The sequence below is a fragment of the Syngnathus acus genome, chromosome 17 (genome assembly GCF_901709675.1).
Source record: "Syngnathus acus chromosome 17, fSynAcu1.2, whole genome shotgun sequence".
Taxonomy (NCBI): Eukaryota; Metazoa; Chordata; class Actinopteri; order Syngnathiformes; family Syngnathidae; genus Syngnathus; species Syngnathus acus.
In genome coordinates, this window is record NC_051102.1 from 4,252,671 (window position 1) to 4,271,008 (window position 18,338).

Consider the following 18,338-nt stretch of genomic DNA (forward strand, 5'->3'; position numbering starts at 1 on the left):
TTTTTTTTTTTTTTAGCTTTGCCTTATGCAGTGTGGCACAGTCATGCTTAAAAATGTTTTTTTTTTTTTTTTTTTTGCCACATGCAGATGGACAGAAAGACATAGAGGAGGAGTTGACAACAGGCCTGGAGTTGGTGGACTCCTGTATCAGATCGCTCCAGGAATCCGGCATCTTGGACTCGCAGGACACCTCTACGGGAGATCGTAAGACCATTGCTGAGATTATTCAAATATGATTTAATTACAGTTTTTCTCCATTGCTTTGATGGAGCAATGAACATGTCAATACCATCAGAAGGGCAAGTCTTTGTGGAATTGTTGATCAGTGGAGGGACGTTCTGATGTAAACTCCCAGTTAAAAATATTTCCAAATTCTACTTTCCAAAAAATGACATTCATTAATAAATTCTGGATCACTTGTTTCAATAGTAGTTTAAATTCAAAATATTGAAAGTCAAACAGTGCTTCAAAGGTTTTTGCGTTGTTGCTGTAATCCCACAGTGCAATGTGGTTGTTAAGAGATCTCCGTGATATCCAGAGGAACTCCCTCTTGCCTCCGCGTTACACTCCCCCCTCCCTGACTCCCCCCCCTTCAGTCATGGATATCATACCCGTGTCTTTGCTCCAGTTCATCCCATGGGTGTGAGGTAGCTGTCGGGAGACGTGCAGAGCCGTTCCAAGAGTTTGATATGCTAATCCATCCTTGCCGAGGTGTCAGCTGGCCTGATGCTCACAGTACAAAGGGACACACACATGCGCGCACACACACGCATTTAAAGCGTACAGGTATACACACACATGGATGAACTGTTTATGCATAGACTTGCAAACATGCACTGGCACGTACGTGTAAAACTCAAGGGCACTTAAGACAGACATTTCATATTACTTTTAGCAAGAGAGGTTGAAAGTTGTCCAATGTAAAAGTGCTTCCATTAAACTCATCCTTGAACAGCAGAGATTTGCCAAAAGGATCACGGTTACCTTTACTAATGTACCATGGGTGTTATCAGTTGTCAATAGTATTTAGTGTTTTTTATTTTGTTGCCCTTATTAGATTTCTTGCTATTATCACACTTTTCGAGATAAGATGGACAAGCAGAAGGATTTAGTTTAAGAGCTATTTTATTCTCTTTTTTTTTTTTTATCCCAACATCCTGTTCACTGTTCAGTTCTATGACCCTCAAGAGCCATTACACTGTTGGTGGAACAAACATGGATCATAACATTAAATTCAGTAACTTTAGATGATGGGCAAACTGAAAAATAGATGAAAACATTTCTATAGAAGCTTTCTAATCTTTGCATGTTTCTTTAGTTATGTGTTACTTTTCCCACTTGAATGGCTTCAAGGATAGTCTTGCTGACGACAAATGCTCTTTCGCTACCACCATTTTTATTCATTTTCAATTATAACAACCATTTCTCAAATGCCTTAAATCAATAAATATTCACTGGTTCCAAATAATACATTTTCAGAAACCATAATCATTTCTAATTCATCATTAAAACTGCTGAGTTAGAAATTGGGTCAGTTTGACAACAACTTTGGGTTGTTTTGCAAAAAAGTAAAACAAATTGTTCTGTTTGCTTTGTGCAAAAAAATCTTTGCTCAATTTCTTTGCACAAAAATTGATCCAAAATCTTGTATGGCTGTATAAACGGTATAAACTACTGTATACGCAGTAATGTTTTTTTAATTAAAAAAAAAAAAAAACGTTATTCAAGCTGTGCCTTCAGTTGAGAACTTGCTTTTGCATGATGTTTCAGCACACAGTCAAACAAATGTATATATTTATACGTATATACACGCATCAGAAAAAAAAACCCTCACAGCAGAAATCCACTCCAACTCTCTGGCTGCTGAGCAGATCAGTGCACCAACGCAGTAGAGTAAAATTCATCTTCATGCTTAATGCTAGTTCTGCAGTCTGCATGTTAATCTGTGCGAGTTTGTCCGATGCAGTTATTCTGTGCGCACATCTGTGTGTTTTCGTACGTGTGCTCTTGACTGCACACCCCTCTATCTGAAAATAGACAACTTATGAAATATTTAAATGTGTCAATAGAGCGTGTTGGCTAAGATGTGGAAGGAAAGACACTCAGCTTTTGTGTGAGCATTTTTGCTTGTGTGCACTGTGAGCTCCATTTAAAAAGGAAATGAAGGAATCAGTGCTGTCCTCAACCATACGTGCAAATGGATGTACTGTGCGTGCGTATTTGTGATTATCAGCTTTGGATGGAGAAGGGCAAGTCTGTCCTTCCATCCAAATCTGAAATGACATTGAAATGCACAATAAGAGACAATTTTATTACACTCCATTACTCTCACTTAAATACCCCCCCCCCTCCTCCAACTCTCCTGGTCGTTACACTTTCTCCCACTTCCCCTCGTGGATTTAGTAGAGCCTTCCGTGTTTGCCATCTCAGTGATAATAGATTTATGAGGCACCCTCAAAAGGATCTGCTACCATAAGCAATACACCTAAAGTGGCATACAAGACAATATTCCCTGGCTCTGTACGCAACAACACGGGTTAAAGGTTTCAAATCTTCCGCGGCATGAATTGCATTAGTGGCTTTTGACCCAATATGAGTCTATATTGGACAGGAAGGTCTTGGCCTAGTAAACTCTCCCAGCTCCCTTTGCTTAATACTGCATATTAAATAATGCATGTGCACTTACTCCTACAGAAGCCTTTTACTGTATTTAATAGTGACTTTTCCACTTTGCTCAAGTTGCATGTTGCTTAAAATGCATTTTCAGAGTGACTCGATCCATTTCAGTTAGCTTGCAATGATTCTTTCATTCCTTTTTTTTTTTTCTTCTACATGCATATTGTACATGAGAAGAAACTCAGTGATTAGCCACAGTCCCTTCTAGGGTGCTAGTTGACTTGGGGTTTTTTGGGGATTTCAAATACATTTTCTTGGTGTGTTTTGAATGAAGATGCCAACAGTATAAAAAAAAAAGTGAAAACAAAAATAATATATTTTCTGAATTTTTTTTTTTTTTTGCAAAAACAGCAACAGTATAAAAAAAATGAAAACAAAAAAAATATTTCTGAATTCTGAAACTCTTGAAAACACCACCAGTATAAAAAAAAGGCTCTTTTCTGAAATTCTTCAAAAATTTGAATGATTCCCTTGCTAGGAAATATTGTATGGACACTAGATCTCGTGTAAATGCCACACAGCATTTCTCAAGAAGAATATCACAGTTACGGTCAAACATGGTGCTGAGTTGATCAGGGGCTGCTTTGCTTCTTTAGCACCTGGATGACTGTGATTGATGGAACCATTCATTCTCCCCTTTAGCAGAAATTCCAGAGGGAGCATGTTTAGTCATCAAGCTGTGATCGCAAGCTGATGCTCACGTGGGTTCTGCAGAAGAACGAATAATCCAAAAAACACACCGGCAGCAAGGTCAACTTCTGAATGGCTTAAAAACAAAATGAAGATTTTGTAGCGGCCAAGTCGAAGTCCAGGCTTCAATCCGATTAAAATGCTGTGACCTGACTTTACAAATGGGGTTAATGCTCAAAACCCTTCCAGGAATGGTGAATTAAAGAAATTCTACAAGGAAGAGTGGGCTAAAATATCTCCACAGGGATTTGATAGACTGTTCTGGAAAACACAGTCTGTATGCTAAAAAAGAGTAACATGTCTATTATTAAAAGCCCTTGATGGGACACATCATTACTATCGTCCCCAAAAGTGAATTAATCAAGGACACATGAAAAATTTAACAGCTCATAAGAATAATGGGAAAGCTTTGGATCTTGTAAAAGCTGCTCCTTTCCTCTTCTGACCATTTATTTAAGTTCATTTTAAACTTTAGGATTCATCTGGGTAAATACACGCATTATAATCAACAGAGGCATTGGGTAAATGTTTCATTTTACTTTTTACTACAGCATCGACTGCTGTTTTGTGGCGTTCAAAAACTGCATTCTGTTCCTAATGATGACACATTCACTACTGGCGTAATTCATTTTGATCTAGACTCAAACGGTCCCTTCTTCCAAAATGAACTGTGACGATTTCAAAGGTTTAATAAAAAATGGTCAATGGTGTTGATGCTAATGGGCACACTCAGAAAAAATCTAATGGCTGAAAATAGTTCATTTGACATTGCAGAGAGGCTAATTCGTCTGAAATGACGAACTGAATTCTCCTCGAGTGTCCTAAAACTGATGTGAATTACACAGACATATCTACTAATTCAAACTTCATTGCATTTTTTTGTTCTGTTGATGTCATGAAACGTGAAACAACATTTCAGACAATGTCATACTATATATTTTTTTTTTTTATACAATCATAAACATTAAATGTCCCCAATTGGGGATTTGGGGCAGAAAGCACAAAGTCGGGTGGGGCATAGTCAAGTAAGACAGATGCAGAGAGGCTGAAAAGTGAAGCTTGAAAAAGAATGTCTTAAAAGGAGGTAAGGAACCTTTTCGGGTCACTGAGCATTACATGCCAGAATAACATAGTGGATGAAAAGCAAATGGCTGTCTTGGGGAAACAAATCTACACCCAAATTGTTTTATTTCATTCAAGCTTTCAATCTTTTTTCCAAAGTCTTTCAACCTGATCCTGTTACATTTGCTGTTTTTTAATAAAATAAAAAATAAAAATACATTGCAGACCAAGTGGTGCATAAACTGGGTTACAAAACGCCTTGAAGGCCATAAGCAGAATAAATCTTTACACAGTCACTTTTAGAATAATAGTAATACATTTAAAAAAAAAAAAAATTCTGAGAACACTTATATAAAAGCATCATGGCAGGAGATCAGACTTTGTGGATTTTGAGAATGATCAAAAGTTTCTTTCAACTGATGACTCTTGAGCTATGAAATCACATAATATCTGTCTAATTCAACTGTCTCTTTCCCCAGCATGGAAAAGAAAAAACTAGAAACGACTTTAATATCTCGTCATGACATATTTATTCAAATTCAAATGACTCCGCCTTGATATTAGTCACTTTTCTCTTTATCTTTTGCCTTTCGCCCTTCAGGACAAGGACTTCTCTCTCATAGCGCTCTGCAGCTCAACAACCAGGATGCTTATGCAGCTGCAGGTTACCATAGTAACCAAGCAATGGCTCTCGGTGAAGTGGTCACGAGTCGCACTGGACATGTTGGCGGGGCTGTTTTAAGCTACAATCAGGTACGCAAAAACAACAATCCTTTCAATCCTACTTAGTTCTCCACACAAGTCATGTACTGTCCACTCCAGGTGACATCCAGCCGTGCGGCTGCCCAATTGATGGGGACGGACTCCGCCTCCCAGGCCCACAGAGATTCATTTGCCCAACAGGCTATTGGAAGCGCCTTCCACATGCCCACTGATGGTGGACCTGCACCTACTGGACCACCCATGTATTACTCCTGTGCCACCTTGCCTGCACAGGTACAGAAAACTCTCCTGTGTGCAATGAACTTCATCACATTATGTAGAAATTGAATTACTGCAGCATTGGTGGGGGGATATGATTAATAACTCTGATTGATCTTCCTGACGACACATCTAGGTTAGATGTCCAACTTTTTTTGCTGAGGGGGATGATATTTATTAAGGGGGGGGGCAAGCGCCGCTGCAAGTCAAATGAACTGAAATGTAGGTGTCAAGTATGCCCTCTACGAATTGAAAGTGTGATTATGCACTTTGAAGCAAGTTACACTTTTCATTTTGTCAGCCGCAGTTCTCTGACAACAAATCCTGTGAGATCCTTCGTCATCAGTCCTCGAGCATCACATATTTTTGCACGCAAGTCTAGGCAGAGAACTGAAGCTATGTTTGATCATAAACATCCTTGCATAAAAGAGTTAGTCAATATTTGATGAGCAAGCTTTTACAATATCAACTGCAGCAGTAACACAGTTGTATATTTCACTGGATATGTGCCAAATTAGCATCATCAACAATCAGCCATGAAGGTGATCAATCATGTCAACTCATGGCTGAAATAAACATGAAATTCTTTCTGCACACTTCTGCAGTCCATTTAATTAACATTAAAAGTGTCGGGTCACACAAAGTTCACTGATGCTGGCCAAAAAAGTAAAAATGTTTTTTGTTTTTTTAATCTAATGTTCAATATTTTGAGTTTTAGCCACTTAAATTAATCAAACAGCTTTAATCTCCCCCCCCCCCCCTCGCTGTGCACATTAGATCACACCCATTTTTATTTATTTATTTATTGTTCTTGTACCGTATTTTCCGGACTATAAGGCTCAGAGGACTATAAGGCGCACCTTCAATGAATGGCTCATTTTAAAACTGTGTCCTTATATAAGGCGCACCGGACTATAAGGCGCACCATTAATGCATCATGTCAGATTTTTAATCCAAATCAAATCATTCTCCATTTTATCTTTTTTATTTCAACTTCAGATGCAACAAATTACTTCATAATCACAAAATAATGATCCATAGTCTTCTTGATTCATGATTCATAGTCTTCAGCGGGCCACATAGGATTGATTTCATGACACAATGCTTCGGGCCAGTTTAAATTTAAGAATTTGGTCCATATATAAGGTGCACCGGACTATAAGGCGCACTGTTGGCTTTTGAGAAAATTCTAGGTTTTTAGGTGCGCCTTATAGTCCGGAAAATACGGCACTGTGTTTTTTGCCACAGAGCCTATGTAGGGTAACTTGGCTTACCACCCATCCAAAAAGGCTTAACGTCAGACTCTGTAACTACATGTCAAAGATGATTGCATATTGTAATCTACAAAACGTGTTTAGGTCACTTGCTGTATGCGTATTTAGTTTGTGGTTGCTATCCAACCTATTGATGCCAGAAGAAAATAACCAAACTCAAGAGCAGACACGTAAACTGTCGTTGGGTGTAAAAGGTTGTAGAAAATAATATGGTATGGGCCGAGTACCGGATTTAATTGCAGGCAGAGGTGAAGATCTGGTGTCAGGGTTGAGTATTTATAGCAATTGATGCAGCTGCTCTCACTCCAAAATATACGTACACCTGCAGCCCCTCTCTCGCTCGCTCTCTCACGTACACATGCACACACAAACACACACACACAAGAAGTGAGAGGAAGATTTATTCAGTATCATGTGGCTGAATAAATGCCAAACGATGCAGATGTCATAACAGAATTGTAGCATTGGTATTTATTAGTGTAGTAGATCATGCACAATTCTTGCATGTATTATCAGGCAACCTGTTAACCATATTAGCTATATATGAGGAACTCCTACATTGTATCAATCTTAACTGGCATGTTAATTTGAAATGGGGGTGGGCGAGTGGGGTGGGATATCAGAGAAACCTTAATAAACGCAAGCATAGAGAGAACATCCAAACTCCAAGATGAGATTAGAACCAGGAACTATTGTGAGGCAGATGTGCTAGCCAAATGAACTGCATTGATTTTTGTTTAAATTACAGTAGACTTGAGATTCTATGTATTTGTGGAATAGTTGATACTTGTGCTGTCCTTCATGCATTTTGGCAATCCAGTAGAATATCAAAAACACATAATCATCAATAGTCAGCCTAATCTAACCAAACTTGGTGTAATTAAAATAATTTAAGCTCTCTAGCACATTCATGAAGGTGCAATTCATTTGTTCTGGTCACACATCGTAGAGCCGCAGTAGCACATCAGAACATTCAATCTACTTGTCAGTCAGTTCATCTCTATGAATATAATGACTACACAGGTTTGATTAATATTTAAGCTTACTGCCTTTCATTTGAATGATGTCCTAACCTCTCTATTTCAGCGTGTGAGCTCCCCTCTGCAGATGATGGGATCTCCTACCAAGCTGCAGCGCCTAGGTACCGCGTCCTCCGACATGCCCAGCTATGCCACCCTACATCGGGTGTCATCCCCCAAACAGTCCCCAAGTCGTCTTGCCAAGTCCTACAGGTTAGTTCGCGTTGGTTCATTCTCCCATACTAATTTGAATAAACATAATTGCTTCGTACACATACTGAAACATTTTACCTGCCCCATTACACAAAAAAACATTACACAACACAACAACAATAGATGTGCCTCTTGCATTCTAATGAGCCAGTAATAACAATGTTTGTCATTGGACAGTTGTAAGAGGCAAAGTTGGAGAACCGCACCGCATGATAACAAAAACTAAATGGGGCAACAAAAACATTACACATACGTGTGATACTGTCAATCAAATCTGATGATTATTATTCTCGTAAAGGCAGTGTTTCAATCTGACTGGAGCATAGTAATGAATTTTTAATGCAATCATGCAGTGTCTCAAAACCTTGTCACAATTGCATTCGTACTGTCTTGACGTACTTCCCTTGCAGCACCTCATCACCGATCAACATGGTGCCACCGGGTGGCGGTGGCCCCTCCTCCCCGCTTTCCATGGCAGCCCCATCAGGAGGAAACCACACGTTATCGCCTATCCACCAGCTGAGCTCAGTAGTGGGAAGCTACGCCACTTTGTCGCCAACGAAGCGCATGCTGCATCACATCGGAGGAGAAACCTACAAAATTTCCCACGAGTTGTACGCCAATGCAACCCTGAAAAGGCCTGGAAGCCTGGCAGGTAGAAATCACGATTTCAGATTTCCATGTTTTGTCACGCATCTCTTATTTTTTTTAAGAACCTAAAATAACATTGAGGTCTGTTATTATGAATCTAAAATTTTTTTTTTTTAGTACAGACAATATCCTGTGAGTCATTCCACCTTTTGAATGTAACCTTCATCATGGCTGTGTGCCACAGGTTCCAGAGGTTCTTACAGCAGCCAGCACAGTCACCTCGGCTCTGAGTTGCGACCACTGCAGTCTCCGGAGCATCACATCGACCCCATATACGAAGACAGAGTCTACACCAAACCCAACCTAAGAGGACAAGGTGAGCTAAAATGGGCCATTGCTGGCTGTGGAAATTACAAAATAAAAGAGAAACTGTTAATTACTGATCGTAATGAGTCAACAACATTTGCAATACTGAATAAATTATAAAAAATTGTAAAATGGAGGAAAAAAATAAATACTAAATAGTCACATGATGATGGGTAATGCTGAATACAAGTGACAGTATTTGAAGAACCGCTACAAATGAATGAATGGTTTTGATTAAACATCCATTTGCAATGTTAATAAAACAGTTTGTTGCAACCATAAAACGCTTTATAAATTTGAGTCATAAGAAGCAAATAGACGAGGCATCAAACTCTCTAGGAACACACATAAAACAGATTTAAATAGCCCAGAACTATATATAGCTACATTGTGCTTTGAACCATCTAAATTTAGAAACTACTGTGAACAAGACATCACATAATAGTGTGAACAAAGTGCAGGATAAAAGAAGTAGAAGAGAGAGTGATGCAGCATTCACTCACTCAGGATGGTTTCCAAGGTGTGGAGCTTCATTGAATGCAATTAAAATGCTTTTGTGAAGAAATATCCACCTTGCATCTGATTGTGCTGTACTATTTACCAGATCGGGTAGGCAAATCTAATTGGGGTCTCAATGGCAAAGTTTCCCTCAGTCACAGTCTGGTAGATAATTCGTTTTAAGGCTGACAATTAATCGGAATTAATCCTCTGGGCATTGGCTTGGGCGCTTTGTAATAAAAGTAAATCACCCTTGTCCTAAAATGTTTGCCATGAAATGTTAGCGAGCACCTGCTAGAGAATTCAAACCCTTTTTTATTGCTGCATGAACAGCATTTATAAGATGTGCATGGTGGAGCGCTGGATTTTTGCTCACTCGCACATACACTCGGGCGACCCAACAAAACCTTTGGTTCACATTCTTGTCATTTTTCAAGCTAAAGCACAACTGTATTTACTTTTGTGGTTTTAGTTTTTGTGCAAATGGGGATAGTTAGCTTTCAATCTAGTTTTTAGAAGTCTTTTTTTATTTATTCATTCATATATTTATTCATTCATTTATTTATTGATTTATCAATCTATTAATGCTTTTTTCTCTTTCCACTTATTTTCTTCTTATCCATTCTACCATTTGTGCTGTTGATGTCACATGTGCGTAAAACCTGGTTTTGGAACGTTGGTACATTGTCCTCTTCCTCCACTCTGCTCCTCTTCAAACTACATTAGTGGTGAACCAACTGTACCAAGAAGTCCTCAACTATCTGCTCTGTCCCTACACTTTAGCCCCACCTTCCCCCGGTGTCGACCCAATCCCCTTGCAGCGAACGGGAAGCCAGAGCGCCGCCTCCACCTTCCAAAGAGGCAGCTTCGCGACAGGAGGCGGTCCTGACTTCAACCCGTATCGCACGTTGCAGTTCTGCCCGTCCACCGAGTCGCCTTACAGCAAGTCGGGACCGGCTCTCCCTCCCGAAGCAGCCTTGGGCCGATCTCCATCTGTGGACAGCATCCAGAAGGACCCAAGGTGAAGTATCTTTGCTTAAAATCAACTCTGGCTTATTGATCAGGCACTTTGTTCTATTCCCTTGCCACTCTCACTCACTGAACTTACTGAGGTCCAGATTCACAGAATCAAACCTATCAAGACCCAAGAAAATTTTAGGCCGCTTTCCCGTTGCACAATTTCGTCCTCTTCAACGCAACTCCAGTTTGTTTTCTCCATCAACTGATCTTGCTCCGAGCAACTGAACTGTTGGCGTGATGTTACACCAACTATGTCAAACTACATTGTTTTAATGTGCCTTAAGAGAACATCGAGTGGCTTTTTTTAAGCTCCTCAAAAGTTCATCGTCAGTATTTGGTGCAATTAAAACTGAATCTGGGCTTTAGTATGATGCACACATCACACCACATCTTTCACTGTCCTTTCTAATTTGCGTGACAGCTCACCTGCACACACCAGAGGTCCAATTGAAAAGTCTGTTGTTGTTTTTTTTCATTTATTTGTTTATTTATTTATTGCTGTAATGAGTCTCCGACAACTATATTGTGTACAAGAGGTAGACAGTGAATGAGGAAAGAGAAACAACTCATTGAGCGTGTGAAACAAAGCAAAGACCTAAGTCTAAAAAACTAAATTGAATTTCGCCTCAGCCCTCTAACTTTTTTTTTTTTTTTTTATATTCTCTCTAATGAGCGGCTAACTCTCGAAGGGTTTTCTCATGTTGTTGCCATTGCTCTTTCCTCCTGCCATCATTGTTTCTTTGGGCTCTCCTGCACATTTTCAGCGATGTGTCGCTTCCGGCAACCACTTGTATGCACTGATATGACACATCTAGTACAGAACTGTGGTGCATTCTTTATTTTCACAACATGTGCAGTCATACTCAGTCATATACGATTGCCCAAGATGTGGTGAAAGCATATTCAGATCTGATTGAAGTAACACGGGTACATAATATAATCTATAAATTAAAAAATAAATAAACTGAGGGTGGGTCCAATTTAAAAAAATATACCAAAAATGATTAAAGAATTTGCAAGGAACTAAATTCCCCGCATACTTTGTTAAAAAATAAACCATAACATGTCATCCTCCACCACCTGCTCTGTGTGCATGTACTACTCCACCTCCTCCACCACTGCCTGATAACCAAATGCTGAGAGAAAGTCAAGTCTAGTTGCTTTACTAATCATCACTACTCTGACGCTTACTGATTACACTTTTCTTGCCAGACAGCCAACATATACCTCTCTCTTGTTTCTCTCTACCTCGATAGGTACGACCCTGAATTCCTTGTGTGGAATCAAAATCAAGCCGAGCAAAGAATGACAAAGTAATCCTACTATTTATTTCTATATATTTATATATACATTCTGTTCATCTATCTTACCTTTGTCTCATTCACTAAATCTGTCCATCTTCGCTTTATGGCACAGGTACATTGGGACATTTCCATTTGTATTATCATGCATGTACATTATGCATACGATTATATCAAACAGGAATCGTCTTCAAATGAACACTTGAAGAACAGATGCTGCTTTTGTAAAGTTCTCGGCACTCAATTGTGGCGGTACATAACACTGAGATGACTAAAACTGCTCCTAATTATTTAATTTAGTTATACTTTTATTCAATAACAATCATGGGATTAGATAAGTAACTAACTAGGCTATTTTCACATTTGGAGACATTAAACTGACCAGAAAGGAGATAAATATTCTTCATTCTCTCCTTTGGCTTTCTCGCGAGCCCCCTTCATCCATGTGCCTTTCATCCCTTGATTCATCCAGGCATTTTATCATTGTCTGTGTTTTCTACGTTTAGTATGTGATTGAAACTCGCAGTCTTGTTCAATTGCAATTTTAGCTTCTGGATTCAGTTTTATTTTGAAACGTTTTGTTGCATATGATGCAATTTGGCCTCTATTATTTCGTTGATATTTACAAGATAAATAGACGTACCCGCCATTTATTTATTAGAATTTAGTTGACGTGTAGAATGATAGGTGATAGGGTTGGTTTGCTGATTGAGTGATTGATTTGTTGATTGGTGTTCTGGCAGATCAAGGCTCATTGGTACTGAGACAGCCTGCCTCAATATACTCAAATTTATGTATGCAATGTCGCTTAAAGCAATGAAAGATTTGTGCGAGACTCGATCTGGCCCATGCCAAATGTTTTATTATGTTCCATGCTCATTTGCGTCTTTGTTCCCTTTGTGTGTTTGTCGGTGTGTGCGTGCCAACGTGCTATTTATTTAGTTCCATCCTCAGTTTGCAGTGGTGTAACGCAGTTAATCAACTGTGCTGTCATATCTTAGCTCACAAAAACTTGTTTATTTTATCCTCGTTTGACATCAAAATGTGAAACTGCATGGTGTTTTATTACATTTGATTTTTCACAAAAACACAAACTGTGTGGGCAGCACACAAAACTGGCAAATAAATAATCAAAACAAATTCATCTTTAAATCAGTAAGCCTTCATTAAAAGAAAAATAGCAAAAGAGCAATTGTAACTAGATGAAGTCAGCCAAACTGTAATACTTGAAGGTACAGGCAAAATAAAACAGCTGTGGCCCCATGATGTTGCTGCAACAAAATAAAGAGATCATGGTCCTTTTTCACAAACAAGTTCAATTTATGTATTTTTTTCAAAATCAGAAAAATAATATTAGCTTGTGTTTTCAATCGTATCAATTTGTTTTGTAGAAATAGGCAAATAAATTTAAAACCACCCATCAGAAATTAGCAATTAGAAATAGCCATGCCCTCTTTCCCTCCACATATTGGTGGGAGTTAAGACCTGCTCTGGGTGTTCTGCATCCTAACATAATGAATTGTAGCATAAACACACACACACACACACACGTTCACAGACAAGTGGCCATGAAAGATAGCACCACCTGGTTGCTTAGAAACAAAGAGTGAATTGACAGTCCGTCACTACTTTTGTCCCAGTCCATTGAATTGTCAAATGAAACATTAAGCTCTCTTTGGGAGCAGAAGTGAACACAAACACACACACACACACACACACACACACACACATGCGTGCTGAGTAATTTGATGAGGAAAAACAATGCTTTCTCAGAGAGTGATTCAGTTTTTCCTTTTCCAAATATCCTTTCCTTCACCCTGGACTGTATTCTAATTATAAGTCCGACTTTTGTTAATATTCAAGAAATCCACAGGCCCAGCAGAAGCGAGCTAGGACTGTGGCTAAACAAAAACAAGCTATTTATAGTACACACAGAAGCTGATAGAAAAGAAACCATTACAGATCACTTGGCAATTTGCTTGATGTGCCTTGAAGTGAAAATATTAGAGATGAGGTCATTAATTTTGCCATCAAAACTTCAAGATGTAGTCAAGTGAGCATTATTATTCTGCTCAATTTCTCAAAATAAGTAACACTGTGTCAGATCAATGTGTTAAAGCACATACGCTTTTGTTTATGAGGGTCGCTGGGGTCATTCAGCCGTACCTCAAATATAAACAAAACCTAAATAGTGGTTAAAAAAACATTTGCACACATTAATCATACATGACAAATTCACGACGGCAATAAAATGGCATTAATGGTTAGAAAGGATTGCACAACAATGATTTTTTATTTTATGGTGAATTTTCTGTTGCTTGATGTTCACAGATGGTTCACTTGTATTTATTTATCCTGCTGTGATATTGACAGACAATGTTTTGGGCTGGGAGCACATCCCCTCATATTCCCCCTTTTTTTTTTTTTTTTGCTGGAACACACATTCACAGCAAGCGAGACAGACCTGCTGAGGAAAAAAAAGAAGTAATATAGCTTCAGGCTGACTTTGATAGTTGAATGAATGAACCATTATAGTGCAGTTCTTTTAGGCAGGAAAGAAAGAAGAAAAGAAAACGCTTTAGATTTAAACTGATTTGCTCTTGCGTTTGATAGATGTAATGGCCGCTGGTAATTTGGTCCCAGAATATCTACACTATTCCCCTCATTATCAAGAATTCCACAACATGTATGTTGTATGTGTGCTTGCCTGAAGAAGGAATTAGGCTTTGAGTTTGAGCCACTGTGACATGCCACTTTCTACTCAGGCATTTTCTTTTCCAGGCCATGTGTTCTTCATGCTTTGTTTACCTCACTCTCTTTGTCCTATAACTTATGCATGGTGTTTTCTCTCGTTCTAGTTCTATAATAAATATGTGAATTGATGGAAAGTGAGTGAGCAAATGCTGTTAGTGTCCTTTTATTTATTGCAAGTGTCACCTGTCCAGTCCCTTTTAGATTGTAGCTATGAAGCACTAATTGCTTTGTTTGGGTTGAGAAAGTCAACCATAACAAGTGGGACACATTGTTGTGGTTTGAAAAGTAATAAACCACTTTGCATGGTATTTATGTGGTTGTCCATATGTTGAGTGAGTTAGCCTGGTCGCTACATACTGTACAATATACAGGACTGTCTCAGAAAATTTGAATATTGTGATAAAGTTCTTTATTTTCTCTAATGCAATTAAAAAACAAAAATTAAATTAATAAAAGGCTTGCAATATTTCAGTTGATTTTTAATGAATCCAGAATGTATGACATTTTTGTTTTTATAATTGCATTACAGAAAATAAAAAGCTTTATCACAATGTTTTAATTTTCTGTATATGGAGCGTTCTATTCTTGGTATACTCCAAAAAATTCATCCAATTGGTTCATGTACTACTCTCTACTTTAAAGTTGGAAATTGTCATGTTTTTAATTTGTGTGGCGGCACCATGGCGATTGGGTGGCAACTGGTTCAAGGTGTATCCTGATGATGATGATGATCATGCAAACATTAGCATTAAAAAAGAGACACAATTGCAAACCAGCCAGATAGTTTCCTTTGAGTTTGTAAGTGCTTGATGTGAGCCAGCTCTTTCCCGTAGCTGCTGTTCAGATTTTCAAATGCGAGCATGTCTATGGGGATTACTATGATGGAGCATTCAAAGTAAGATGCAAGTGAAATGGTTTACAATCTACCTACCGTATTTTCCGCACTATAAGGTGCACCTAAAAACCTCAAATTTTCTCAAAAGCTGACAGTGCGCCTTATAATCAAGTGCGCCTTATATATGGACCAATATTGAGCCACTACAGCAGGCGTGTCCAAAGTCCGGCCCGCGGGCCAAATGTATATATCTTATATATGGACAAAGTTTTAAAATGGGCCATTCATTGAAGGTGCGCCTTATAATCCGGTGCGCCTTATATATGGACAAAGTTTTAAAATGGGCCATTCATGGAAGGTGCGCCTTATAGTGCGGAAAATACGGAACTCACGATATTGTACCTCCGACAAGCTGTATCACCAAAAGTTTAATTATTTCAAGTAATAGAGAGAAAATCATAGCAAAAGCACTTCCTTCCACCTGCGGGCTAAATCACATTGAGTGGAAAAAAAAGATGATCCACTTTCAGTTGGTCCTAAGAAACAGGATGCTTTTATCTCTTTTGATTATTGATAAGTCTCCCAAAAGTAAGAAGCTTGTCAATATCTGATAAGCCTGAGCAACCCCTTCTTCAACTCCACTTTCAGATTTTGCCTTAACTTTATTCTCTCTTGTCACATCATTCTCACATTAATTATTTGTTTTTCTTTCATCACAAACACCCTTTTCACATATTTATGGGGTTACTGAGCTTGCCTGAGGGTACATGTGTATGTTGGGGTGTGTGTGTGTGTGTGTGTGTGTGTGTGTGTGTGTGTGTGTGTGTGTGTGTGTGTGTGTGTGTGTGTGTGTGTGTGTGTGTGTGTGTGTGTGTGTGTGTGTGTGTGTGTGTGTGTGTGTGTGTGTGTGTGTGTGTGTGTGTGTGTGTGTGTGTGTGTGTGTGTGTGTGTGTGTGTGTGTGTGTGTGTGTGTGTGTGTGTGTGTGTGTGTGAAAATGTGTATGCACTGTAATTCTGCCTGAGAGCAAATACATTAAGCAAACCTTCAGCAGGCTAAAACCAAAGTAAATATGCCCTATGGAAGAAAAGTCTCATTTGCACCTGGGAAAACGTGTTTGTGTGGAATTTGCTATTTGGTTCACAGAATTGTTAAGCCACGTGAGCGTGATGCAGAAGTGGTTTAGAAATAGGGCCAACCTGAATGTAGAAAGGTTACAAAAAAAAAAAAACACTGTCAGTCAAAAACACGAATGATACCATTTTTTTTTAATAGGAACAGTTTCATTTTATGTTGCAGTAAGACTTTCCCAGAATCTGAAGTTAAATTATAAATCATTGGACTGCATTCATGGTTTGAGTTTGTTGAATTTCACTGTTAGCATTTATTGTTGATATATACACTAAGGTAATATTGCTATTTCTGTTATTACCGTATTTTCCGGACTATAAGGCGCATCTAAAAACCTAAACTTTTCTCAAAAGCATACAGTGCGCCTTATAGTCCGGTGCGCCTTATCTATGGACCAAATTCCTAAATTTAAACTGGCCCAAAGCATTGTGTCATGAAATCAATCATAAGTGGCCCGCTGAAGACTGAATCATGAATCAAAAAGACTATGGATCATTATTTTGTGATTAGAAAGTAATTTGTTGCGTCTGAAGTTGAAATAAAAAAGATAAAATGGACAATGATTTGATTTGGATTAAAAATCTGACATGATGCATTAATGGTGCGCCTTATAGTCCGGTGCGCCTGATATAAGGACAAAGTTTGAAAATGGGCCCTTCATTGAAGGTGCGCCTTATAGTCCGGAAAATACGGTAAATGTAGCAGTCACTACCTTTTGGAATCATAGTCTCTACTTAATAAACATTTCAAATCAGGTGCACACTCTCTCAAAATAAAAAAAATAAAAAATGGTCCCACTTGTAGTAATGTTGTCTTTGTGTCTATCCCTGCAGGGAGTTTGGTTGGAGGGATCCAGAGCTGCCGGAGGTGATCCAAATGTTACAACATCAGTTCCCATCGGTCCAGTCCAACGCCGCTGCCTACCTCCAACACCTTTGCTTTGGAGACAACAAGACCAAGTGTGAGGTAAGAGGACAAACTTTTGTCATTTGCTCCTACAGCTGTACAATCTGTTTGTTCCAACGTGATTGTATTCCTCCAAAGACCAAGCACTCAACGGGGTTCCTGCTTTTTTTTTTTTACTGTATTCAGAGATGTTTGAGCCCTGCCAGCATGCCAGCTGCAATTGGTTTATGACAGAGGCTTGTCGCAGTGCATGCAAGATTGAGGATTTGGGCTAGACTCCAGCTGACATGCTTTACTCATTATGAGACCTTTGTGCCTTTGGGTTGTAATGTATGTCAAAATGGTGTCCCCTTAATCTCAACATGTCAAACCAGAACCCAAAGACACATACACACGCGCACACACACACTGGAGCGTGCCCTTTACAAAAGCCGATTTGTCAGCAATTCCGCTTTTCCAACGAAGGAAAAAAAACAAAAAGATTTCCCTGATAACTTGAGTTTTTGCACTGTAATCCTCGAATGTAGACCTGTTTTTTTTTTTTTTTTTAGTTTTAACAAAGCATGTTAAGGAGAAAATAGTGAAAGCAAACATGTAATATCATGCCGCTTTAAACATTGCCAATAAGAAAAAATCTGAAAAACCAACATAAATAATGAAAGTTGATCTGCAAAAGTTCCAATAATCCTCGAAACCTGATAAATCTTTTTTATCAATTCATTCATATTTTTATTCACCTGTGGCTCGCAGCAGGAAATTACTGATTGAAATCTTTCATCAAGCAGAAAAAGATCACTTCATTCCAAAAGAGTGTAATTTCTTTTTAATTGAATAACTAGTCCTTTAACCCTGTAATCATATATTTCATTTTATATTGCATCTCTGGAGTCACAGTGAAATGAAAACAAATATACAAGTCAGTTCCATAGACTGAAATTCAAGGCACACCGCCGGGAGACTCTTTTTCAAACGTTGAGCTCCATATTAGATGGCATTAATATCTCATTACACCGTCTTAACACA

At 38.7% G+C, this 18,338-nt stretch overlaps 1 protein-coding gene across 9 annotated transcripts in view; it reads left to right on the forward strand.

Annotated features, from left to right (window-relative positions):
- Positions 1-18,338, forward strand: part of ctnnd2b (catenin (cadherin-associated protein), delta 2b) — a 76,802-nt gene that overhangs the window by 37,327 nt on the left and 21,137 nt on the right. For 5 of the 9 annotated variants that reach the window (XM_037275689.1, XM_037275690.1, XM_037275695.1 and 2 more), the window contains 9 exons: positions 88-204; positions 5,030-5,181; positions 5,251-5,424; positions 7,770-7,915; positions 8,326-8,570; positions 8,751-8,882; positions 10,097-10,391; positions 11,647-11,703; positions 17,243-17,375. In XM_037275689.1, coding sequence (XP_037131584.1) covers positions 88-204; positions 5,030-5,181; positions 5,251-5,424; positions 7,770-7,915; positions 8,326-8,570; positions 8,751-8,882; positions 10,097-10,391; positions 11,647-11,703; positions 17,243-17,375 — 1,451 coding nt within the window. The remainder of the gene's footprint in view (positions 1-87; positions 205-5,029; positions 5,182-5,250; positions 5,425-7,769; positions 7,916-8,325; positions 8,571-8,750; positions 8,883-10,096; positions 10,392-11,646; positions 11,704-17,242; positions 17,376-18,338) is intronic. The other 4 variants (XM_037275698.1, XM_037275691.1, XM_037275692.1 and 1 more) reach the window with 2 other exon arrangements.